The sequence below is a fragment of the Abrus precatorius genome, unplaced genomic scaffold, assembly GCF_003935025.1.
Source record: "Abrus precatorius isolate BTA unplaced genomic scaffold, Abrus_2018 Scaffold10, whole genome shotgun sequence".
NCBI classification, from domain to species: Eukaryota; Viridiplantae; Streptophyta; class Magnoliopsida; order Fabales; family Fabaceae; genus Abrus; species Abrus precatorius.
In genome coordinates, this window is record NW_020874292.1 from 26,337,806 (window position 1) to 26,358,219 (window position 20,414).

Sequence of the window (20,414 nt, forward strand, 5' to 3'; positions counted from 1 at the left end):
GGTGTATATATACACCTTTATTACTATTATCCAACAATGTTTATACCATACGTGTGTACAAAACATATTAAAGTTTTATTAAATCTTCATAAAAAAAGTTAATTATAAGAATTATATAAAAAACAAAAGAAGGGAAAAGGGAAGTAGTTGTGTATGTGAAATTCACAGCTATGTTCAGTAAACAACTCCGTGATTCACGTGTGAACTTGTAATGGAACATAAATAATGAATACGCGTGAACAAAATTACAAATTAGAAAAGGATGACAAATTGTTAATAAAACAAAAAGGATATATAGCATCGCATGAAAAGAATAATGGGGGCAAAGGGAAAGAAAGAAAAAAGAAATTTATAGAACAAATTAGGTGACCCACTCATAGTAACAAAAGGAAAAAGGTGTGAATAAAAAAGTAATTCCAATTTCTTAATTAACATTGTGAGCATATATAGGCCCATTCATGCTCACCACTAAGCATTTCAAACCTTGAGGACTGGTCAACAACTTAGCAAAAATTCCTCTGTTTCAAATCACATAACATTTTTAATATCTATAGTAACAGTAATATTGAAATTTGAAAAAACATGGGGTATTTATTTGGAGAAAGTTTACATCGAGTTTCTTATATTTTGTTAACATTTTTGTTCAATAAAAAAAATAACATATAGGTATTAATTTTAAATTCTGAAATGTATATTTAATAAAAATTGTTTTGTTGTTAAAAAAATCTACATTTTATAATTTAAATAAAAATTTGACAGAAAAAAATTTAAGGAAGTTATTTTAAGCGAGTCATAAATGCATGACTTAATAGCTAATATATCACTTAGGGTGCAAGTGAGTCATAAAAGCATGACAAGAGCCAAACTCTTTGCTTTTTCTAATTGCTCTGAAGAAAACGCATATGTTTTTTGGCACCGAAAATATTTAGGCAAGTGGCCAAAATAATTCAGAAATTAGCTATAGATCGGTGACTCTTAAAATGAATTAGAAGGGTAATTCTAAATTTTGAAACGGTAATTTATTTTTTAAAATGTATCTCACTTTTTAAGTTAAAATATATTATCTCTTTAGTTTGTTTTTTTTTTTTTCAAATGTTTATTGATTTTTAAGAAAATCTATGCAATTTACCGAAACACATTAGCATCATATAATTTGGCCTAGTCGGTAGATCAACCATCACCAATTGGCCCCATCCTTTTCCTTCCCATTGTCAGTGGCTATTCTTGCGAAGAAATCTGAGATCAAATTTTCTCTATCCTTACAATCAGAAATATAAATCAAATAGTGATGCATAAATTATTGTAATTTTAAATACATTATTGAATTTAAAATGTGTACATATTATTGTTCAACTTACAAATTCAATGATAAAAATATAAAAAAGTTAATATAAGTTTTATGCTGTTGCTATTGTTGAACATGTGTTAGCAATGTCCATCACACATCGAAGGGGTGGGACCCGGTTCCCGACCACGATGATGATTATTAAAAACTACAAATGTACATGTACATGTTTGTAATTATTGAGAATTGCAGGGTGAAAGTGAAACTTCGTAGCAACTCGGAAAATCCAATGGCAACCTCGTAATAGAGATTGTGTAACGCAATTGTAATCGTGCTAGCGTTCCCTAATTAGTAATTACCCCCTTAATGACAAGTCTTCATTTCCACTTGAAAGTTCCAAATTTGAAATTCCTACATTTTTATTTTATTTTATTTGCCTTTCTTCTATTTTAGTTATTTATTTATTTATTTATTTATTTTTCTTGCTTTACCTTGTGTTGTCTTTCACCACACCAGTTTCTTCGATTGGTTGATCTGCTTCTGGGGCATGTTGGTGTCGATGAGGATCATGTTCAGACACATCAACAGTGAGTTATAGAAGCAAAAAGGGAAGTGCTTGGTGGTGATTTCTGAGATGGGTATGTGACTGACATAAAACTGTGTTGGAGGCTTTGTGAGTTTGAGGGGTTTGTTATGAGAGCCATTCCTTGCTGGGTTTTGTGAGGGGTGGCTTTGATTTGCTTGGATTTGATATGGGTGGGTGTTTTCCTTGTTTTGGATCATCCAACAAGGACAATAATGGGGTGAAGGAAGTGCCAAACAAGGATTCTTTCAAAGAAACTGCTTCTGTTGTTCCTCAGTCTCACCACCCCAGCCGGGTTAGCTCAGGTCAGACTCCAAATTTTGCAACTTTTTTTCTCAAATTTCCTTTGCCCTCTTTCATTAGTGCGTTGTCTTGCTTTTAATTGTCCTCAATTTTCACTTTTCTGGGCGTTTTCTTAGTTTTTCTGGCCATGTTTTTCCGTCTAAGTTGTTGGTTGCTTTGATCTGGTTCATGTGAGGGTGTGCTTCTACTGGTTCAGCTTGTGAAGTGATTTGATGGGTAGTGGATATGTTTTTGCTTCACTTCATTGAATTTCATTTTTACTAAGAGCTTCTAGTAACATCGTTGGAGATCTGTCCTTGCCTTTGGATATGACAACCACATCACATTGCTTCATGGCGTTTTCCATTTTTTCATAATTTTGGGGTGCAAAACAGATGCAGGGTTCAATCCAATAGCTGCATTTTTGGGGAACTTTTCAATTTAGTAGATAAAATTATATAATTTTAACCAAGATGATAGAATGCCCATATCCAGTGTAACATTTAGTTTGTGTAGAAGATAGATACTGAATACTTTACAATCCAAGCCTGGTAGTGTGGATGGTTTTATGATTTAACAATTAAAAACTAGTCAATGATCAATTTAATATTAAGATAGTTGCTGGTTCACTTTACAATAAACCAGCATACCTCACGCTGTTTATACTATTACGTGTAATTACACCTACACACCTAATGCGAGTGCATACTGATTAAGAGTATCAACATCATGGTATCACCTTCTCTACATATCTTTTTATCTAATTTATCCCGTGTGATTTCACTCTTACTTTTCTTCAATTATCCATTTAGATAAATTAAAATCTTCACGAAGTGGCTCGGATACTAAGAAGGAAGCGCCAGTTCCAAAGGATGGGCCAACGGCCCATATTGCTGCACAAACATTTACATTCCGAGAGCTTGCAGCTGCTACAAAGAATTTTAGGCCGGAATGTTTATTAGGTGAAGGAGGTTTTGGGCGTGTTTACAAAGGTCGCCTTGAGAGCACAGGACAAGTAAGTTGTGATTGATGCTATGAAAATTTTGGATTTATCATATACTGAAGTTCAGTTTAATGCCTGTTGTATGGAAGGGATTTATAATTTCCACTCTACATTTTTCAGCTTGGAAAATTTATCTGACTGCAGTCAATTATCCATTTGATTATGGTTCTTTTACCATAACTCTGCCTCTCCATCTTAATCTTTGAGCATGAAATCATTTTCTTTGCAGGTAGTTGCTGTAAAACAGCTTGACCGAAATGGTCTTCAAGGAAATCGAGAGTTTTTGGTGGAAGTTCTCATGCTCAGCCTCTTACATCATCCAAATCTTGTAAACTTAATTGGTTATTGTGCTGATGGTGATCAGCGGCTGCTTGTTTATGAATTTATGCCATTGGGATCTTTGGAGGATCATTTACACGGTCAGACTGCATTCCTTTTTAACTGAAACCCTTACTTCCTGAATTATTGTGCCTTCATATTATTATAAAACTATAAACATTAAATGTCACACCGATTCTAATATACTGTTTCTTTGGCATCAAGTGTATGTGAGAGAGAGAATGCATCACATTTTTGTCCTTTTACAAATCAATTTTTCTTCTCCTTTGGCTAGTCAAAGTGTGTTGTTTTTTAGAAGATCATATAATCTTCGAATAACCATCATAGTTTCCAATTAAATTATAAAATTCCCATGAAAATAGATAAATATTATCAATGGTTACTTTGAACTATTAGATGGTGGATGGTTATTCTTTATCTTGTTTACATGATATTGCATTGTTAAAAAGATGGCATGGCACTAGACTGTTATTGTAAGATGAGCTGGGCATCTAGGATTCAAGGAGTAACATGAAGTTTTGAGAGTATAACTATTGTAGATACGCATACATAATTATGATTTACAATATTGTAGCTGGGTATCAAGGATTCAATGATATATAATTGTGATTTTTGACAGATGGTAATATTCTTGGTCGTTGGAGCACCAAAATCATTATGTGACTGTTGTTGAAATCTGTTAAATAGACACAGTTCAATTTTATATTATACAATTTTCTTATTACTTTGGATCATTATTACCTTCCATGAGAAAATCATGTATCATTTGGATAGGAAGTTGACAGCTGAGGATTGGTTCTTGATTATTGAGTTTTGATTGGCCATTTCATTTGGATTTATACTTTTTTTCACTTTGTTTATCTAGGTGGTGAGATAGAAAGGAAATTTAATAGTGTGACTGATATTCATTTTTTTCCAAAACTAATCGGCAATGATATATTATATATGTAGCCTTTGGAACCTACAATATTAAAAATAATATTATATGTAAACACCAATTAATTATATAGTGATTTTTGTAGTCAAAATAACTCAAAATAATTTTCTATTATATAGTGGTTTAAATAATATTTGTTACATACAATGATTTGTATGATATTATTAAAATAATAATATTTGTTATCTATAGTGATTTGTTTTAAAATTAAATCTACAAGTGGGTATGAGGTGGGTCAGGTAGTAAGGTCCCTACAACCATCCACATCAATTTGTGGGTAAAATTACCTAGACCTAAACAACTAAACCTAGACTCATTTAGTGAATAGTTGCCATCCCCATTATGGGCATTTTTTTGGGGGTACACATAGGGTTTGGGTTCAATAGTTGCCATCTCCATTATGGGCATTCTTATCCCATATGATATAAAAGCATTTGTTAAGGTTTCTGAATAGTCTGTCAGACATTCATTCTCAGCTCCAGCTTTTAGCTTCATGGGATGTGTAGGTTTGCAACTTTTCATGGGGTGACTGCTAGTGAAGACCATAAGTTGTCCTGACCTACATTCCTTGGGTATGCGAGTAATTCACATTGAGGCATAGACACACATGCTTTCAGCTAAATACATATAATTTGTTTCTGATCAGCGAAGTTTTTTAATGCATAGATGGTTATTGAAGTCGGAAAACCATTAGGTTTAATGCCTTTCTCATTGCAGAGCAAAAATCTTGGATGAATGGCTCTCATCCTAGAACTAGATTGTCAATGCAGACTTGATATAGTAGCAGTTAGTTCTAGTTATTAGAAGCAGAGTCTTAAATTGATATATAGAACTGTAGGAGTGGTGATGCTTTTAGTTGAATTTAGCTTCAATGATGGTAGGAATGAACTTAACTGATAGGATTTACTTATTCTGGGCTGGCAACAATAGATGATTAAGAATGGTATTTAACTATGCATTGTCATGGTGACCTCATGGCAGTCCCCAAAACTTGTTAATAAATGAAGAGTGGACAATTTCGAAATTTGATTGCTCAGAAAGTATTACCCTATTCCCATCTTTGGAAGATGCCTAAACAAGAGATTATTAGGGGCAGCCCTCATATTCATCTATTCAGAAACATCGTAGCATTGTTGTCAATCATGCTAAAAGTTATTGCTTGCTACATGTCCTACCACTATTTTATTTCTGAATTTAACTCATCTAAAGTGAAGAAATGTATAAAGTGAAAGTGGAAACCTATCTACCATTGATTTAAATTCAATATTTTGTAAACACAACTAACTTTAAATCAATAGTGGATAGACTATCACTTTCTTACTTTACATATCTCACTTTATAGGAGTCAAATCCTTTATTTCTATTATTTTAAATTTTCATGCCTTGTTTGGTATGCTTTCTGGGATTTTTGAACAAAATAACAAATAAATTCCTTCACAACTCTTTACCAATACTCTTAGAATTCTATTTTCATAAAACAGTTATTAGTAAGATGACATTATGACAATCACATTGTATGATAACTCCAGTCACTCTAGCTTAATGCACCATTAATCCTGCCGTTGCCTTGCCTTCACCTGTTCACTATCACCGACTGCCACTCTTTGCCATAAATATCACTATCATTGTTGTTTTTCCCTTCCTCCACTGTTGTCACTAATGTCACCACTTTCCATTTTTACCACCATTGATATTACTGTTAAAATGTGCTACATTGGTTAAGAATAGAGTTAGAATACTCTTTATAAAAGATAAGGTAGTCCTTTTAGGAGTGAGTTAGGTCCAAGTTTTTTAACATAGTATCAAAGCCTATTTGGAAAGACACACAAGTTACGCTCACCTACTTTGAGAGATTAATGTGTTATATTTCAGTCCATTTTAATATGAATGAGCCTTCTTGGGTCATTTTTCTTAGTATCATTGGCTACTAGTCAATTACATGAAGATTTTGGGTCAAGTTTGAAAGCCAATAGTAGGGATGTTTAAAACTTCATTTCATTCTCTAGTTGTAAAAATGATAATATATACAATGTTCAAAATTGTTGTTGGTGACACTGAAAGTTGCAAAGAGATAAATAATGGCTCTGATAGGTTTATTCTCCATTGCTCATCATTGCTAAAAGGTTCATTTACATTAAAAGAAACTGAAATATGGTACACTTCATCTCTTGGGAAGATAGTGTTACTTTTTAAAAGTAGAGAGTAGTGAAGTGTAGCATCTCTTTGGAGAAAGTAGTGTAATTTAACCTACAGATTATAATTTCATCTTCTAATTTATTGTGCAGTCCAAACAAAATTTTAGATTCTGATCTAAGTCCAACTTTGTAGAATTAGAGTTGAAATCTATAATTCTAAACATCAATCTCAATTCTGATTGGCAAACCATTTCTATTGAAATCCACTTTTTACCTCAGTCCCTAGAAATCTCTATTTTATTCACTTGTCATGGAAAAAAATTTCCTCCTCCCTTTTTATAAATTGGCCTTAGAGGAGTAGTTAACTTGTATAGTTCCTGAATTTGCTATTTTTTCTTGGCTATCTTGAGTGTGTCTTGGCATCTTATCCTTAGGTTATTACTTGGACTACTCCCTTGCAGAAATTTATTTCAAGCCGCTGAATTTGATATTTCTGTAGGTTGCCAAATAAATATATTCCCATATGGATCTATGTTTTCTCTTACATCTATAACTGGATAGCCAAGGAAAGTTCCACCAAAAGTTGATGTATGAGGATAACGATTAGATCATGGGTGAACTGTTACAGCTGGAACCACCGTGAAGTTCTGGGGCTTTATCAGCATCAGCTATACTTTATGCTACTAAATTAGCATTGTGTAATAAACTGGCATTAGGAAGCTGAATCCAAGGAATGTTAGGAAAAGGATTCAATTAAAACCCCTGTGAAAAGTAATAAACAGATTGGGATCAACCCCACTTATGTATAACTTAACACACCAAATAACTCCTTAAAGGATGTTTCTCACTGACCTAACTGGTGAATCATGAGATATAATTATTGTGATTATACATTTCAAATTTCAGGTAAATTTCATGAGATATTATTATGTTAATTTACTACAATTTTTATAAGTATATTGTATGCAAAAGTAAAAGATAATACTTTGATTTTGTCAGCATAATCTGCATAATGGGAACTATTCGTGAAAAATTAATTTGAAGTAATGCTGGCCTTGATCATTGCTAACTTTGTGGGTGTGTTCGTGTGAATGATGAACTCATGTGAATCCTCAACAACCTTACTGCCAAAAACTTCAAACCCTTATGTTAATGGCACCTAGGGATTAGTAAAGCTACTAACTAATGATTCAAGATAAGGTGTATTACCTATTACTTGCTTGATATAATCCCTGATGGTTTATATTACTGCAAATATGATTATTTACATCTAAAAACTGGCTAGGTGCCGTAAATTCTGCTAATCTTTTAGAAAGCCTATCATCCATATAAGTTCTTTAGAAAGCCATTTTAATGTTGGTTTGCAATTTGCACATCAATAGACATTGGTTTCAGTTGTATGCCATTATTAGAAACCCATATAAGGTTTCATTCTATACACTGGAGAAATTTCTGATTCTGAATCTCATTCCAGATCTTCCTCCTGACAAAGAACCTCTGGACTGGAACACTAGGATGAAAATAGCAGCTGGAGCAGCAAAGGGATTGGAATATTTGCATGACAAGGCAAATCCCCCTGTGATATATAGAGATTTAAAATCATCCAACATCCTCCTAGATGAGGGTTACCATCCCAAGTTATCAGATTTTGGGCTGGCAAAACTTGGTCCAGTTGGTGACAAGACTCATGTATCCACACGAGTAATGGGAACATATGGCTATTGTGCCCCAGAATATGCTATGACTGGTCAGTTAACTCTGAAATCAGATGTCTACAGTTTTGGAGTTGTCTTCCTTGAACTTATTACTGGACGTAAGGCTATTGACAATACACGTGCACATGGAGAGCATAATCTCGTTGCTTGGGTAAGTACCTCACTTGATCATCCTTGTGTTAGTTTTTGGGCCATACATCATGTAAATTGGTTTGTATATTGATATTTTGACTGCCATCTAAATTAGCACAAACTGAATTTACAATCATTTATCTTCATTTTCTTGGGCCACGGAACCTTGTAGGCACGGCCTCTTTTCAAAGACCGTAGAAAGTTCCCCAAAATGGCTGATCCTCTACTGCAAGGCCGGTATCCAATGCGAGGACTGTACCAAGCACTAGCAGTTGCAGCAATGTGTCTGCAGGAACAAGCTGCTACAAGGCCTCTTATTGGGGATGTCGTGACTGCTCTCACGTATCTGGCCTCTCAGACATATGACCCAAATGCAGCCAGTCAATCCAACAGGGTAGGTCCATCAACCCCTAGGAACAGGGATGACAGAAGAGGCATGGCAGATGGTGTGGATAGCCCAGACCGTGGACGGCTTGGCTCTCCTTCCACTCACAGAAACTCACCTGACTTCAGAAAGAGAGACAGCAGAGATCCAATTGTGGGAACAGAGTTAGGCAGGAGTGAAACTGGTGGTGGATCAGGGAGAAAATGGGGATTGGATGATTTAGAAAGGCAGGAATCTCATAGAGACAGCCCTGAAAATACTGGAAGAACGAGGGAGACTCCATGGAACCGTGACCTGGACAGAGAACGTGCAGTTGCAGAAGCCAAAGTGTGGGGTGAGAATTGGAGAGAGAAGAAGAGAGCAAATGCCATGGGTAGCTTTGATGCCACAAATGAGTGAATAGACACCAGAACACCAAATGAGCTTGCAGCTTGTTATTCATCTTCTAGTGAAGAGATGTATGATTGAGTCACAGGAGAGAATATCTTGGTTTTCATGTCTATCAAGTGTCTTGAATCCAACTTTGACTGTTCTCCCACATCATTCTGGTAGGTAGTCATCATGTGAAGGAAACAGTACACAGTTAAAAAAAACAAAAAACAAAAAAATAGAGGTTGGGGGCCTTGGGGAGGGTAGTGTGGATTGGCTATTTAAATGTAATGATGCTGCAGAATGTGAATTCAACATCCTCGTCTATGTACTAACGGTTTCTAGGTTCATGTGTTGCACAGAGCAGCAAAGGCGTCTAATTTTTGGCCCCTCATATTTGCTTGTATGATGAGGGTAGCTTAGTGGATTTGGTGTGGGTGTCATTGCTGTCACATGTTGTACTCCTACAGTATCTGTTGTATGTCTGAGTCTATGTTTCCGGCTTATACCAAAAAAAAAAAAGTTATTTTCCGCATGATTCCTATCTCTTGCACGTGCAATGGCGAATGTATGCACGTAAGTATACATATTTCAATGAATAAATGTTTTCTACTAGGGAATTTGTCCACAGTACAGTTCAATTACAGCAAAAACATTCCCGAGCGAGAATTAACCTCAATCAAATGTGCAAGCACTCGTGAGGCGCGACAAAATTTGAGAAACGGTTTCCCTTAATAGAGGCGACTTTGAAGATAACAAGACACCGAACGGGCAAAACTGAATACTCTTTGTTCAGACGGGGAAATTGGCTCTATCAAACAATTTGAAGAAACACACAAAACGAGCGAAGGTGGAAAACTCGAATGTCAAATGACAACTTGCCAATTTTCTTGATCCAATTGGTTTCAGTTGAATCAGACCTCCATTATCGTAAGCCAACCTGAGTTTGTCTGCTGACTGATCATAAACTCCACAATTGAACAAGATAAATTTATTCTTATTATCATTTACTAATATCTGATTACGCATGCCATCCAAGAATACAGTTAATTTCTTTAATGTGAGGGATTTATACCAGCTTTGAACATATCGAGTTCTAGTAAAGACCATTACAACAGAGAAAGCAGCCGGTAACTTTCGTGCTGCCATGTTGCCCTCATTTACTGAAGTACAAAACAATTGGTTTAATTTTCAAACGTATTGGTGCTTGTTTATCAATAAATGAAGTTCAAGTTGCTTATGCGCAGTGATGGAAGCCAACTACTTTCACATTCATACCACACTTGTCCCAGTTCAAATTGCAATTTGCAACCATGGTATAGATATATTCATACAACCAATATTTCTCTCCAGAATTTCACTTACATAATCATGTAACTCATAATACAAAACCTCATTTTGACCTCAAAATCTCGAGGCTTTCCCCTTACAAATTCAATGGCCAACCCAATTATCGAAACATTAGCCTAATACATGTCTACTTCAAAGTAGGATAAAGTTAGAATTACATATTAATTTTGAGCTAACTGTTAAAATCTACGGATATGTTATCAGATTTACATACTTTCAACATCCGATTTCTGCATGATATTCTCTAACTAGCCATTCAAACTGAGATTTGGAGCCTACACAGATCTAAAAAGGGAGTTGGTAGCACGGTCTTTGGAAAGTAAGCCTGACCATCAATCATAATGTCTGGAGTCTGGACCACATCAAAATGAACGAGACTATTTAAACCCCTTATCCTATGCAAAATTCAGAGCATATGTTCATTTATTTTCTCCTCTTTCCCTGCCACAACAGCATGAACAGCTTCAATAAAAACACAGCAAGAAACCTTCTACATAATCAAGAAGGAATATAAAACATTTAAGAAGTATGCATACCGTGTTAGCATAATCATCCATGGTTAACTGCTTGCGTTTCTTCAAAGACGGACTCTCAGTCTGTCTTGCCAAGGCACGCTTTGATGGGGTCATGCTCTGAAAGATTAGTCAAATTTGAGTGTGAGAAAAATTAATATATAAATGCAATATTAACCCAAAAAAATGGAGAGAAACTAACTTTGGCAAGTTTCTTTTCCTTGCGAGCCTGCCTTTCCCTCTCATCATACTCTTGGTTTTCCTTTTCTACCAAACGAATGAGGGTGTCACACCTCCTTGCAAGTTCCTGAGTTGTGCGAGACTTAACAAACCAATCAAATCGAAACAAGGGTGATGTTCGAAATGCTGCCTTTAATTCATCCCAGTTCCCATAGCCAAGTTTGTGAACCATGCATATCTGTAAATTTATAGCAAAATAAAAAAAAATAGTTTTGATTTTAAAAGCATAAAAGACCAGTGGAGCTAGACCTAGAAAAAAAAAATTTGAAAAATCAATGGATAAAAATTGTACCATGAATCTGTCACATTCTTCATTGTATAACTTCCCTTTGTTTTGTCCATACTGTATCTTCAATTCTAGCCAAGGATTCTTGTAGCGGTCCAACTTCTTCCCAATAGCTTTCATGATCTCATCTTTCCGAGAAATTCTTGCTTCCCCCCTTTCGATGTTTTTAATAATTCTATCATAATCTGCAGACAATGATTCAAAATGTGTGATCAAGGAAGAACCATGACATTTTAAAGAGAAATTAATTCGAAGCTAAAATTATAAGTCAACACCAACGTGCATAATTAAAGGACCCAATACAGAAATGTGTGGCATTTTAGCTCAACACATCATAAAATAAGTGCAAAAGAAAATATCTATTACTCAAGTTGTTGGTTATATGAAACAACCAAATTAATTTTTTGAAAAAGATTACTGCAAGCTGACAGACAAAAACATTCAATTGACATTGACCAACTATTTGCTTCCATACTCATATGTTTAACAGAAGATTGTTTTTATAACATACCATTTAGTTCCTTGTATCTTTCTTTGAAGACCTTTGCATATCTTTCAACCTCCTCCTCAGTTTTCCCTTCCATTTCAGAAGCAATACTTTTTATATCGTTTCGGCCATATTTTTCACAGGCCCTAATGAAAGTATTAAAATCCCTTCGGCTCCATGATGAAAATCCCTATATTAAACAAATAAAAATAAATAAAGGTCCCCATAAAAACCTACTTTGCCAAAATAAGTTTGGTGGGGGGGGGGGGGGTAGTGTTCACCTCTTCTAGTAAGCGTTCCTTTTCTTCCAATTCCTCAGCAGTCAGTGGGTCTCCCACCTCTAAATATTTAATACATCATTATTAAAATTAAGAATATATATGTGGAAAAGAAGTCAAAATACTAGTCTGGTGAGTACTCATGTACCTTCTGGTTCATCAACATCTATCGAGTCCTTTATCTGATTCTTCTGGTGTGTTTGCTGCAATTTTATAAAATAATAAGCACTAAATAACAATTTATTGAGCTAAACCTTGCAAACATGAACAAGCAAATTCATTTTTCCTACACCCACCATGAGGTAACGTACTTCCTTTTCATATAGCTCACTCAACCTTTGTGTGTTAAAAAACTGGAAATCATGCCTGCAGGTTTAAGAACGAAAATCAATAAGTTAACAATACCAGAAGCACAATGTTAAAAAATGAAGTGTACAAACTTACAACTGGGGCATCCTGGGAATACGGGGCTCTTTCGGTTTGGTAGGACCACCTTGGCGCATTGTTTGCTTGAAGTATTCAGATTCTGAGTAACTATGAGCAAGAAGCCACAGAAAAAAGAAAACCAGCACATCATGTCATAAACACAAAATAGTGAATCAATCTGGACGTAGAAAGTGTAAAGAGCAAAGCTTACTTGCGCTTCCGCTCCCTTTTTGGTGGTTCAATCCAGTTTTCACTCACAATTTTTTTGAAATCAAATTTGTTCTCATCCTTTATTTAAAAAGAGAAAAATGATATGCCAATGTCAGTTCAATAGATGAAAAGGAGGCAGGGAGAAAGTTGGCGCAAAGCAATAAAAGAAAGTTTCCCAAGATACATAAAAAATGTCATCTTTACCTTTTCATCATCAAAATCATACAACTCAGCAGCTACAAAAAGATCAAGTATCAGTATAAGTAACTCTAAACAATAAACAGAAGATAGCATAAAATTTGGAAAGATCAAGCCAATACAGTTTTCAATTCTAGAACAGTCATAGGTTACATACTGTCATCCATCTTAAATTTGATTGCATCTTCAGTAAATTTCTTCATCTTGGCATCAAGCTCTGCAGTTGCCTCCTCTCCCTTAGCAATAATTCTATCAATATCTTCATCCGTAATTGTACTATCCTTGGAACTGAAAACCATTTCAGCCCCAAATCTAACCATTTGAAGCAACTCATCTTTATTTACCGCTGCACATAACAGCCAATGGAACCATATTAGACAATCCATACATCTTGCAGCAAAGAAACGAAAAACCATTCATCGAATCCTTACTCTTCTGCTCGGCCAATCGGCCTTGCTGAATCACCAGAGCATCAAGTGCAAGTTTTTTGTAAGCCCTTTCAATGACTTTCTCCTCAATTGTATACTGTACCATAACCATGGGTGATGAGATACTAACGTACATAGTGAACAATGAATTGAAAAGTGAACTACAGTTTAGAATAGCAAACCTCGGTACAAAAACGGAAAACTTGCACTTCTTTCTTTTGACCAATCCTATGAGCACGATCCTGAGCCTGTAAGTCAACTTGTGGGTTCCTGTTGTAAAATCAACATCCATTAACAAATAATAATAACTATGGTTATAGATAAAAATCAGACAGCTGTGTCCACAACTATTTGAAATACTGACCAGTCACTATCATACAGAATGACAACATCAGCAGTAGCAAGATTAATACCAAGACCTCCAGCTCGGGTTGATAACAAGAAGACAAATTTCTCACTTCCTGGTTTGTTGAAAGCATCAATGGAAGCATCTCGATCATCCCCACCAGTATTGCCATCTATGCGACAATATTGATATCCACGAAACATTAAATAATCTTCAAGTATGTCCAGCAGCCTAGTCATCTGGAGGGAAATCACACAAATTAGGCAAAGACGGAAGAAATAAATGAGAATAAAAAATCACAGGTTGCAAAATATTCATAATCATCATTCATCAATGCCAAGAATCACATTGTGACAGCACTGACCTGTGAAAATATAAGGACCCTAGAATCCCGCTCTTTCAATTTAGGAAGTAACTTATCCAAAAGAACCATTTTACCTGGAAATGATTTTTTAAAACGTGAAATACCCTCAAGATTTTACTGATCAACCTAAAAAAACTTCTGCAGAATCTCTGAATGTAAATAGAATTTACCAGCATTTGTAATGAGATGATCTCCTGTTGTGTAGGGAGGACCAGGTTCAGCACCTTGAAAAAGATATGGATGGTTACAACACTTGCGTAGTTGCATAGCTATGTTAAGGAGGCGTTTTCGTTCACCACCAGCATTTACAACCTCAAGATCCTTCTGCAACAGTGCTCTATAATACTGTTTCTGCATTTGGGACATGCCTACTTTAAGAATGGTTTCCTTTTTCGGTGGCAACCCTTTTTCAACATCTGACTTCAACCTCCGAAGGAGAAATGGGCGGAGAACCTTAATATATGTGGAAAATGTCACTTACGTATCAGGTTAGCATAAAAGGCTCTCAACAGTGAAAAGAAGGTTCTGTAATTTACCTTGTGTAATTGTTGAACAACCTCCTGCTGGTCATTGTCACCAGATATTTGAAACCACTCATCGAAAGTTTCAGCAGAACTAAAAATTTCAGGCAAAAGAAAGTTGAGAAGAGACCAGAGTTCATGAAGATTATTCTGCACCATTAACAGAGATAACAGACACCAGTAAATACTTGAGGATGCATACAACCAAAAAAAATATTATAATTCAGATTTCAAAATAAACCAGAAAAGCAGATAGTTTAGAAATTTTAGCTGCAAACAAAACAAGTGAAAACCAACAATAAAATCAAACAATACTAAAATTTTACCCAATGCAAACTTACAAGCCCTCAAACACCTCAGTCAGCTTAATCAACCTTAATTGACTATTAATGAAAATTCTCAACAGAAACAAATAATGTGCAATGTCTCATCTCTAATGAAGTTTTGTTCCACACTTCCACATAGTAAAGGTTCCCCAGAAAAATAGCTAATTGATTTTAAATACCCTCTCCTTAACCTAACAGCAATTTCCACAGTTAATGCTATTCATTTCTAGCCTCCCCAAAAGAGAAAGAAGTAAAAATTCAAAATTGGTCTAACCAACTACATCTAATGAAGATAATTAAAAACACAAATATAGAAATTCATCAATGCAGACCAACCCTTCATCACTACTAACAGTTTCTTAATTTGAAGATTCACTGAGATTAGTATAAAATATAGATGAGATGTAGGTTGTCAGTAGTGCGCGATTGTGCTGCTATAGTAGCTTTGCTTGTGTCACATTGGCTGGGTGCTATTCTCAGGCTGTTGCATTGCATTTCAGTGTCATGGCTGTTGCAGTAGCTATAGCAGCAAAAATCATGGTGTCTAAAACTCAAATATGGCCTAAATTTTTAAAGTTAGTTTGGAAGTATTTTGGGGTTTTCAGGTCATAATAAAATGGGTTTCAAAAGGGTTTGGGAGAAATGTCAAAATTCTTTGTTCCTCTTCTGATTTTTGCGGTCTCCCTTCCCTCCATCGCTTTGTTACTGTGCAGTTCATCAGCCCATTGCTCTCCAACAACCTTCCAGCCATGACCTGGTATTTTCTGGTTGGCTCTTGTGTGTTCTGGTGAACCCATGCTCTGTTCACTGACTGCATTTTTTACCAAGAGCCCTGCTTTCCCTTTTTGTTCTCACTGTCCTCCTGGCTGCTGTTCTTCTCTACTTGTCCTCTTTTTTTTTATTATTCTCTTTTTGTTGCAAACCACACAAACGCGAATACAAATATAGAGAACAGAAACGAAAAAAAGGGCTGCAAATATAGGAAGAATATTATTTATAATAAGTAACGGACAAACAGAATAAAATGCACTAGGTGAGCAATATCTCCTAATGCCCCAGAGCTAGGCTCCTAATAGAGAGCAATCGCTGCTCTATCCTGCAATACCGAAAGAACAGAATCAACATAACCTCCTACCCCTGTCTCATCATGCCTAAATAATGGAATATTATTCTTTCTCCCTAACTAACTCTGCCAGCACAGCATTTCATTTGTCATTTTTTGATTTCTTCTTTCTTCTCACATAGACAAGCCATTCTTTGGGCCGTGTAACTGCTTCCTGGACAAACATTTCCTCTGGCCCAACATTGCCTTTTGGGTCCCCATCACTTTTTCTTTGTGTTTTGTTGGTTACTGACTTGCTATTCTTTTTGTGTTCTCTCAAGTCTGCGGGTTTTTGGTCATCTGCCTCCCAAAGATCCAAACTCTGTATTTGTCTAAGCTCTTTCCTTGCTATTTAGTATTTACTTGTATGTTTTGCTTAAGATTATAACTTTTTATTGTTAATTATGAATGTCATGAATTTAGAACTTTAAGCATTAATAAGTATACAGTATAAATTATGCAATCTGTATAAAAAAAAATAAATTAGAATAACAGCTTTCCTACTATGCACTATACTGCTATAGCATTTTTAGAGTCGGCTCAGCGACTGTCTGAGATTGATAACTATGGATGAGATCACACTATTTGAATTAAAATTAGCATGGCACCACTTCCATGTTTAGAATAGACCAATAATTAAGCTAAAAATTATAAAAGAAATTCTTAAGCTGACTACTCTATTGTGGATAATACAAGTCATACCTGAAGGGGTGTGCCAGTTATAAGGAGTCGATAGTTTGTACTGTAGAGTCTCATTGTTTTGGACAGCAACGAATTCTCATTCTTGATTCGATGAGCTTCATCAATAATTATGTAGCGCCAACTAAACCGACGCAAAGCAGACTTCTCCTTGATTGCCATTTCAAAACTTGTAACACAAACATCAAACTTCCCAGCAACCAACAATTCCTCTCTTATATGTCTCTGCATAAATTTGAATCCATTAGGACAAAACAGTCAAATTAAGCATTAATTGGAACCTTTGCCAACCTAATCCAATCCAGCAAAGCTGGTCTTACCCTTTCATCAGGGTTGCCAAGAAACTTTATTGCACGAAGAATAGGGCAAAAGCGTCGAATCTCATTCATCCAATTTCCAAGAGTAGATTTTGGAGCAACCACCATATGAGGACCTTTGATTCCTCTGAACTCATGCAGATAACCCAATAAAGATATAGTTTGCAATGTTTTACCGAGCCCCTGCAAATCACACAAATTTGTCATGACATATCCAGAAAACAACCATCAATGTCATCTAAGACGCACCCTTGGAGTGAGGCATCTAAATAAGTTCAGTTTATCAAATTACACATGATGAAGCAATTGCATCCACATGCAGTTAATTCAATTAGACACAACTGCAAGCGCACCATCAGACACCTACCATTTCATCAGCCAGAATTCCATTTATTCCATTTTCATACAATCGTATGAGCCAGTTTAGTCCAGCCAGCTGGTAATCCCTCAACTTCCCTTGGATACCTGCAAAGAATTACAAGCCAACAGTTCACATTATCATTCAAAAGTTTGAATATATTAACCATGAATAGAAAGATCCCCATATTTTATACATACAGAGGGAAGATCTAGTGGCAAAACTGCAGAATGTGAGATGCTAAAAATAGAGTCCAGTAATCCATGCAAACAAGCATATGCACACAGAGATTGAACACTTACATGATGGTTGTGTCACCAGGCGTGTGTTTGCTACACCATCTTCTTCTTCTTTTAGGTATTCTTCGTCTTCTTCTTCCTCAGTCACTTTTGATGCATGGCGGCCCCTAAAATAGACAACATCAAATACTAGGATAAGTTCTTTTATACAGAACAAAGTCAGTGTGACCTCTTAGTACTTGCTGAAATTAGAATCTTATAGAACTACAAGTAGAAATAGCTACAACATTAAAATAAAAGACCAATGTTTACACTGCACTATCTTTGACACTAAAGAGTATATCAGAACTGACTGTTTATCAATTATTCAGTTAATTGATGCTACTTTACTTCTATGATTTCTGTAAGAAATAGGAAAAGCTATATCTTTGTAATAATGGTAATTAAATAATTGTATATTCTTATATTTAATTAGTGTATTAATGATTCCTATTATAAATATATGCTACGTTGTATAGGTAAACACAGTGATTCATCTATGTCTCTCATTCCTTTTCCTTCTCAACAATTTCCTTGACCGCTTGGTGTATATAAGAATTTATATATCCCTTTAAAAGAACTTTCAACTTTGACAGTATAATTTAGGATATAATCTGGATGACAAATGTAATAAAATTCAGAGCAAGAGCAAAGACAAAACAAAGGGATGGAGAATTATCAATTTGTCATAGCATAGTATGCATGAAGCTTAGGAATGTTCTGAATGTACCTTCCCCTCGACTTCTTTTGAGATGAAGATTGATCACCTTTTGCAAAATGTGCAAACAGCTCAGTCTGCTGCAAGAGATACTTCAGGCGCCCCTTTCCTCTGTTGTTCTGCATTAAATGCGGTATCATTTACTTACCAATCATATCAGTAGATCATAGTACTAAGTAGAGTTATCACAACTACACCCACCATGTCGGCATCGATAGCCGCATTTTGCGCATCTAGTATCTCCTGAATCTTCTGCTTCTTCATTTTTTGCATTTCTCTTAGCCTAGCCTTCTCTCGTTTGCTAACTTCGGGATCAACATTATCCCTGCCCTGAAGTCAGACAACAAGAGCTTTTGCTTTCAACTAAATTCTTTGTTCTTAAAAACAAAAATACATGCCAACTAAAAACGAGTTAATTCATTCGTGAGCACGTTGCTTCTCACTGTCCCTCTTCATTATGCACCACATTCTCACACACTTACAAGGCAAGTCAACTAAACGCAACTTCGAATGCATACCACAGTCTCGATAACCACTCATGCGCGACCAGAGAAGCAGCAAAGTATAAACCCTAAGCAAAAAAGGAGTACAAACAACAAAATAAACGGTGACTTTGACCTGGTCATCGTCAGCATCTTCGGCGGCAGCAGGATCTTCATCCGAATCCGGCGGATTGTCATCGGCGACTTCGTCGTCGTCGTCGTCGGAACTGGCGGAGCGCCCCACCGCCTCAAGCTCTTCCTCGTCTTCCTCTTCGTTGATCTGTTCATTGACCGGCTCTTCCTCCGACGACGAACTTGAAGCATTGGAAAGAGCTTCGTCAGAAGAGAGTTGTGGCTTGGAAGGTCTCGCCATGGATTCTGGATTCAAGCGAAGGTTTGATTGAGAGATAATTCGAAAGGGGGTTTGTGCTTTGCAATCACTTGCAAAATTGGGAAAGTTAGGTAGTTTCAGGTTTGTGTGTTTATAGCCGTCCGATTACGGCCATAGATGTGCGGTTACGACGTCGAATGGACATGGATTTTCCCGCCATTCGTGCAGAAATGGATTTTCCCGGCTTTGTATGGACTTGGGCCGTTCATGACTGGCTCTTTAGCCCAAATAATGAATACGAAGCTCACTGAAGGAAAGAGCAGGTGACGGACAATTTTTTTTTATTATTATTTTTCATCGTCTATTTAAATTTTAAATTTTAATAATGCATTTATTATTTTAAATTATAAAAAAATATAATAAATATTTGTGTTCATACTTAGTATACATCCTTAAGTTTTAGACTAATCATATATCCGTGTGATCAAATAAAAATTTATAATTTTAAAAATTTAATACTCTTAATATGAGTTAGAAGCAGAAAGAAATAATAACTTTAAACGAAAGTTTTCAATGATCAATTTATTTTTTTTTATGACGATAAACTAAAACTTTTTCTTCATCTTCCTATTTGCATAGTGTCTCTAATAAAACTAATAGAAAATGTGTTTCAGAGAAAAAAAAGTATGGAAGAATTTTACTAAATTGAATGAGAAATATTTAAGCTATAAATAACCATACAAAGCAAAAGTAAACAGGAAATACGATAAATAAAAAGTCCACTACCAACATACTTTCAAATAGTGAAGACTCGTTATAAAACAAAAAGATCTCAAATAAAGTGAAATTTCATTTACTCGCTAATATTGACAAAATCCTAACAATTTCTATCATACTTGCCTGTAAGAGTTCTCAAAGGGAATAGAAACGAATATTTATATGCTTGCTATTACTATGGATTACTGGGTTTCTTAAGAGCTTGATTGCAGAAC

The 20,414-nt window shown here is 35.6% G+C and overlaps 2 protein-coding genes across 4 annotated transcripts; one reads left to right on the forward strand and one right to left on the reverse strand.

Moving 5' to 3' along the window:
* The first annotated feature begins 1,527 nt into the window (after nt 1-1,527).
* On the forward strand, nt 1,528-9,790 carry LOC113853307 (serine/threonine-protein kinase PBL27). 2 transcript variants are annotated; one of them, XM_027483884.1, is made up of 6 exons: nt 1,528-1,636; nt 1,802-2,173; nt 2,963-3,165; nt 3,383-3,572; nt 8,039-8,430; nt 8,584-9,691. In XM_027483884.1, exons 2-6 carry the CDS (start codon nt 2,038-2,040, stop codon nt 9,193-9,195), a joined length of 1,533 nt encoding a protein of 510 aa, XP_027339685.1. In that variant the 5' UTR covers nt 1,528-1,636; nt 1,802-2,037; the 3' UTR covers nt 9,196-9,691. The 2 variants fall into 2 exon arrangements, with proteins under 2 accessions (XP_027339685.1, XP_027339684.1); XM_027483883.1 differs by having other exon boundaries at nt 1,619-2,173; nt 8,584-9,790.
* Nucleotides 9,791-10,416: 626 nt separating this feature from the next.
* LOC113863513 (ISWI chromatin-remodeling complex ATPase CHR11) lies at nt 10,417-19,670 on the reverse strand. Of its 2 annotated transcripts, none has more exons than XM_027497120.1 (25): nt 19,228-19,670; nt 18,811-18,939; nt 18,622-18,728; nt 17,916-18,019; nt 17,623-17,720; nt 17,259-17,438; nt 16,942-17,163; nt 14,827-14,961; nt 14,461-14,743; nt 14,291-14,364; nt 13,945-14,165; nt 13,763-13,850; nt 13,584-13,677; nt 13,310-13,498; nt 13,159-13,190; nt 12,956-13,032; nt 12,763-12,852; nt 12,615-12,684; nt 12,467-12,521; nt 12,322-12,380; nt 12,065-12,230; nt 11,560-11,738; nt 11,230-11,445; nt 11,052-11,147; nt 10,417-10,956 (listed from the first exon to the last, which is right to left on the reverse strand). In XM_027497120.1, exons 1-25 carry the CDS (start codon nt 19,462-19,464, stop codon nt 10,939-10,941), a joined length of 3,219 nt encoding a protein of 1,072 aa, XP_027352921.1. In that variant the 5' UTR covers nt 19,465-19,670; the 3' UTR covers nt 10,417-10,938. The 2 variants fall into 2 exon arrangements, with proteins under 2 accessions (XP_027352921.1, XP_027352929.1); XM_027497128.1 differs by having other exon boundaries at nt 10,517-10,956; nt 11,061-11,147; nt 19,228-19,527.
* Between the last annotated feature and the right edge of the window lie 744 nt (nt 19,671-20,414).

What these genes read in the sequence shown, in the direction of transcription:
- LOC113853307 (XM_027483884.1), top strand. Translation starts at nt 2,038, where the DNA reads ATGGGTGGGTGTTTTCCTTGTTTTGGATCATCCAACAAGGACAATAAT. An exon ending in GCCTTGAGAGCACAGGACAA is followed by an intron (nt 3,166 to 3,382) that starts GTAAGTTGTGAT and finishes TTTTCTTTGCAG; the next exon opens with GTAGTTGCTGTAAAACAGCT. An exon ending in TTTGGAGGATCATTTACACG is followed by an intron (nt 3,573 to 8,038) that starts GTCAGACTGCAT and finishes ATCTCATTCCAG; the next exon opens with ATCTTCCTCCTGACAAAGAA.
- LOC113863513 (XM_027497120.1), bottom strand. Translation starts at nt 19,464, where the DNA reads ATGGCGAGACCTTCCAAGCCACAACTCTCTTCTGACGAAGCTCTTTCC. An exon ending in GAATTCTGGCTGATGAAATG is followed by an intron (nt 17,439 to 17,622) that starts GTAGGTGTCTGA and finishes TGTGATTTGCAG; the next exon opens with GGGCTCGGTAAAACATTGCA. An exon ending in TAACTGGCACACCCCTTCAG is followed by an intron (nt 14,962 to 16,941) that starts GTATGACTTGTA and finishes TTAATGGTGCAG; the next exon opens with AATAATCTTCATGAACTCTG.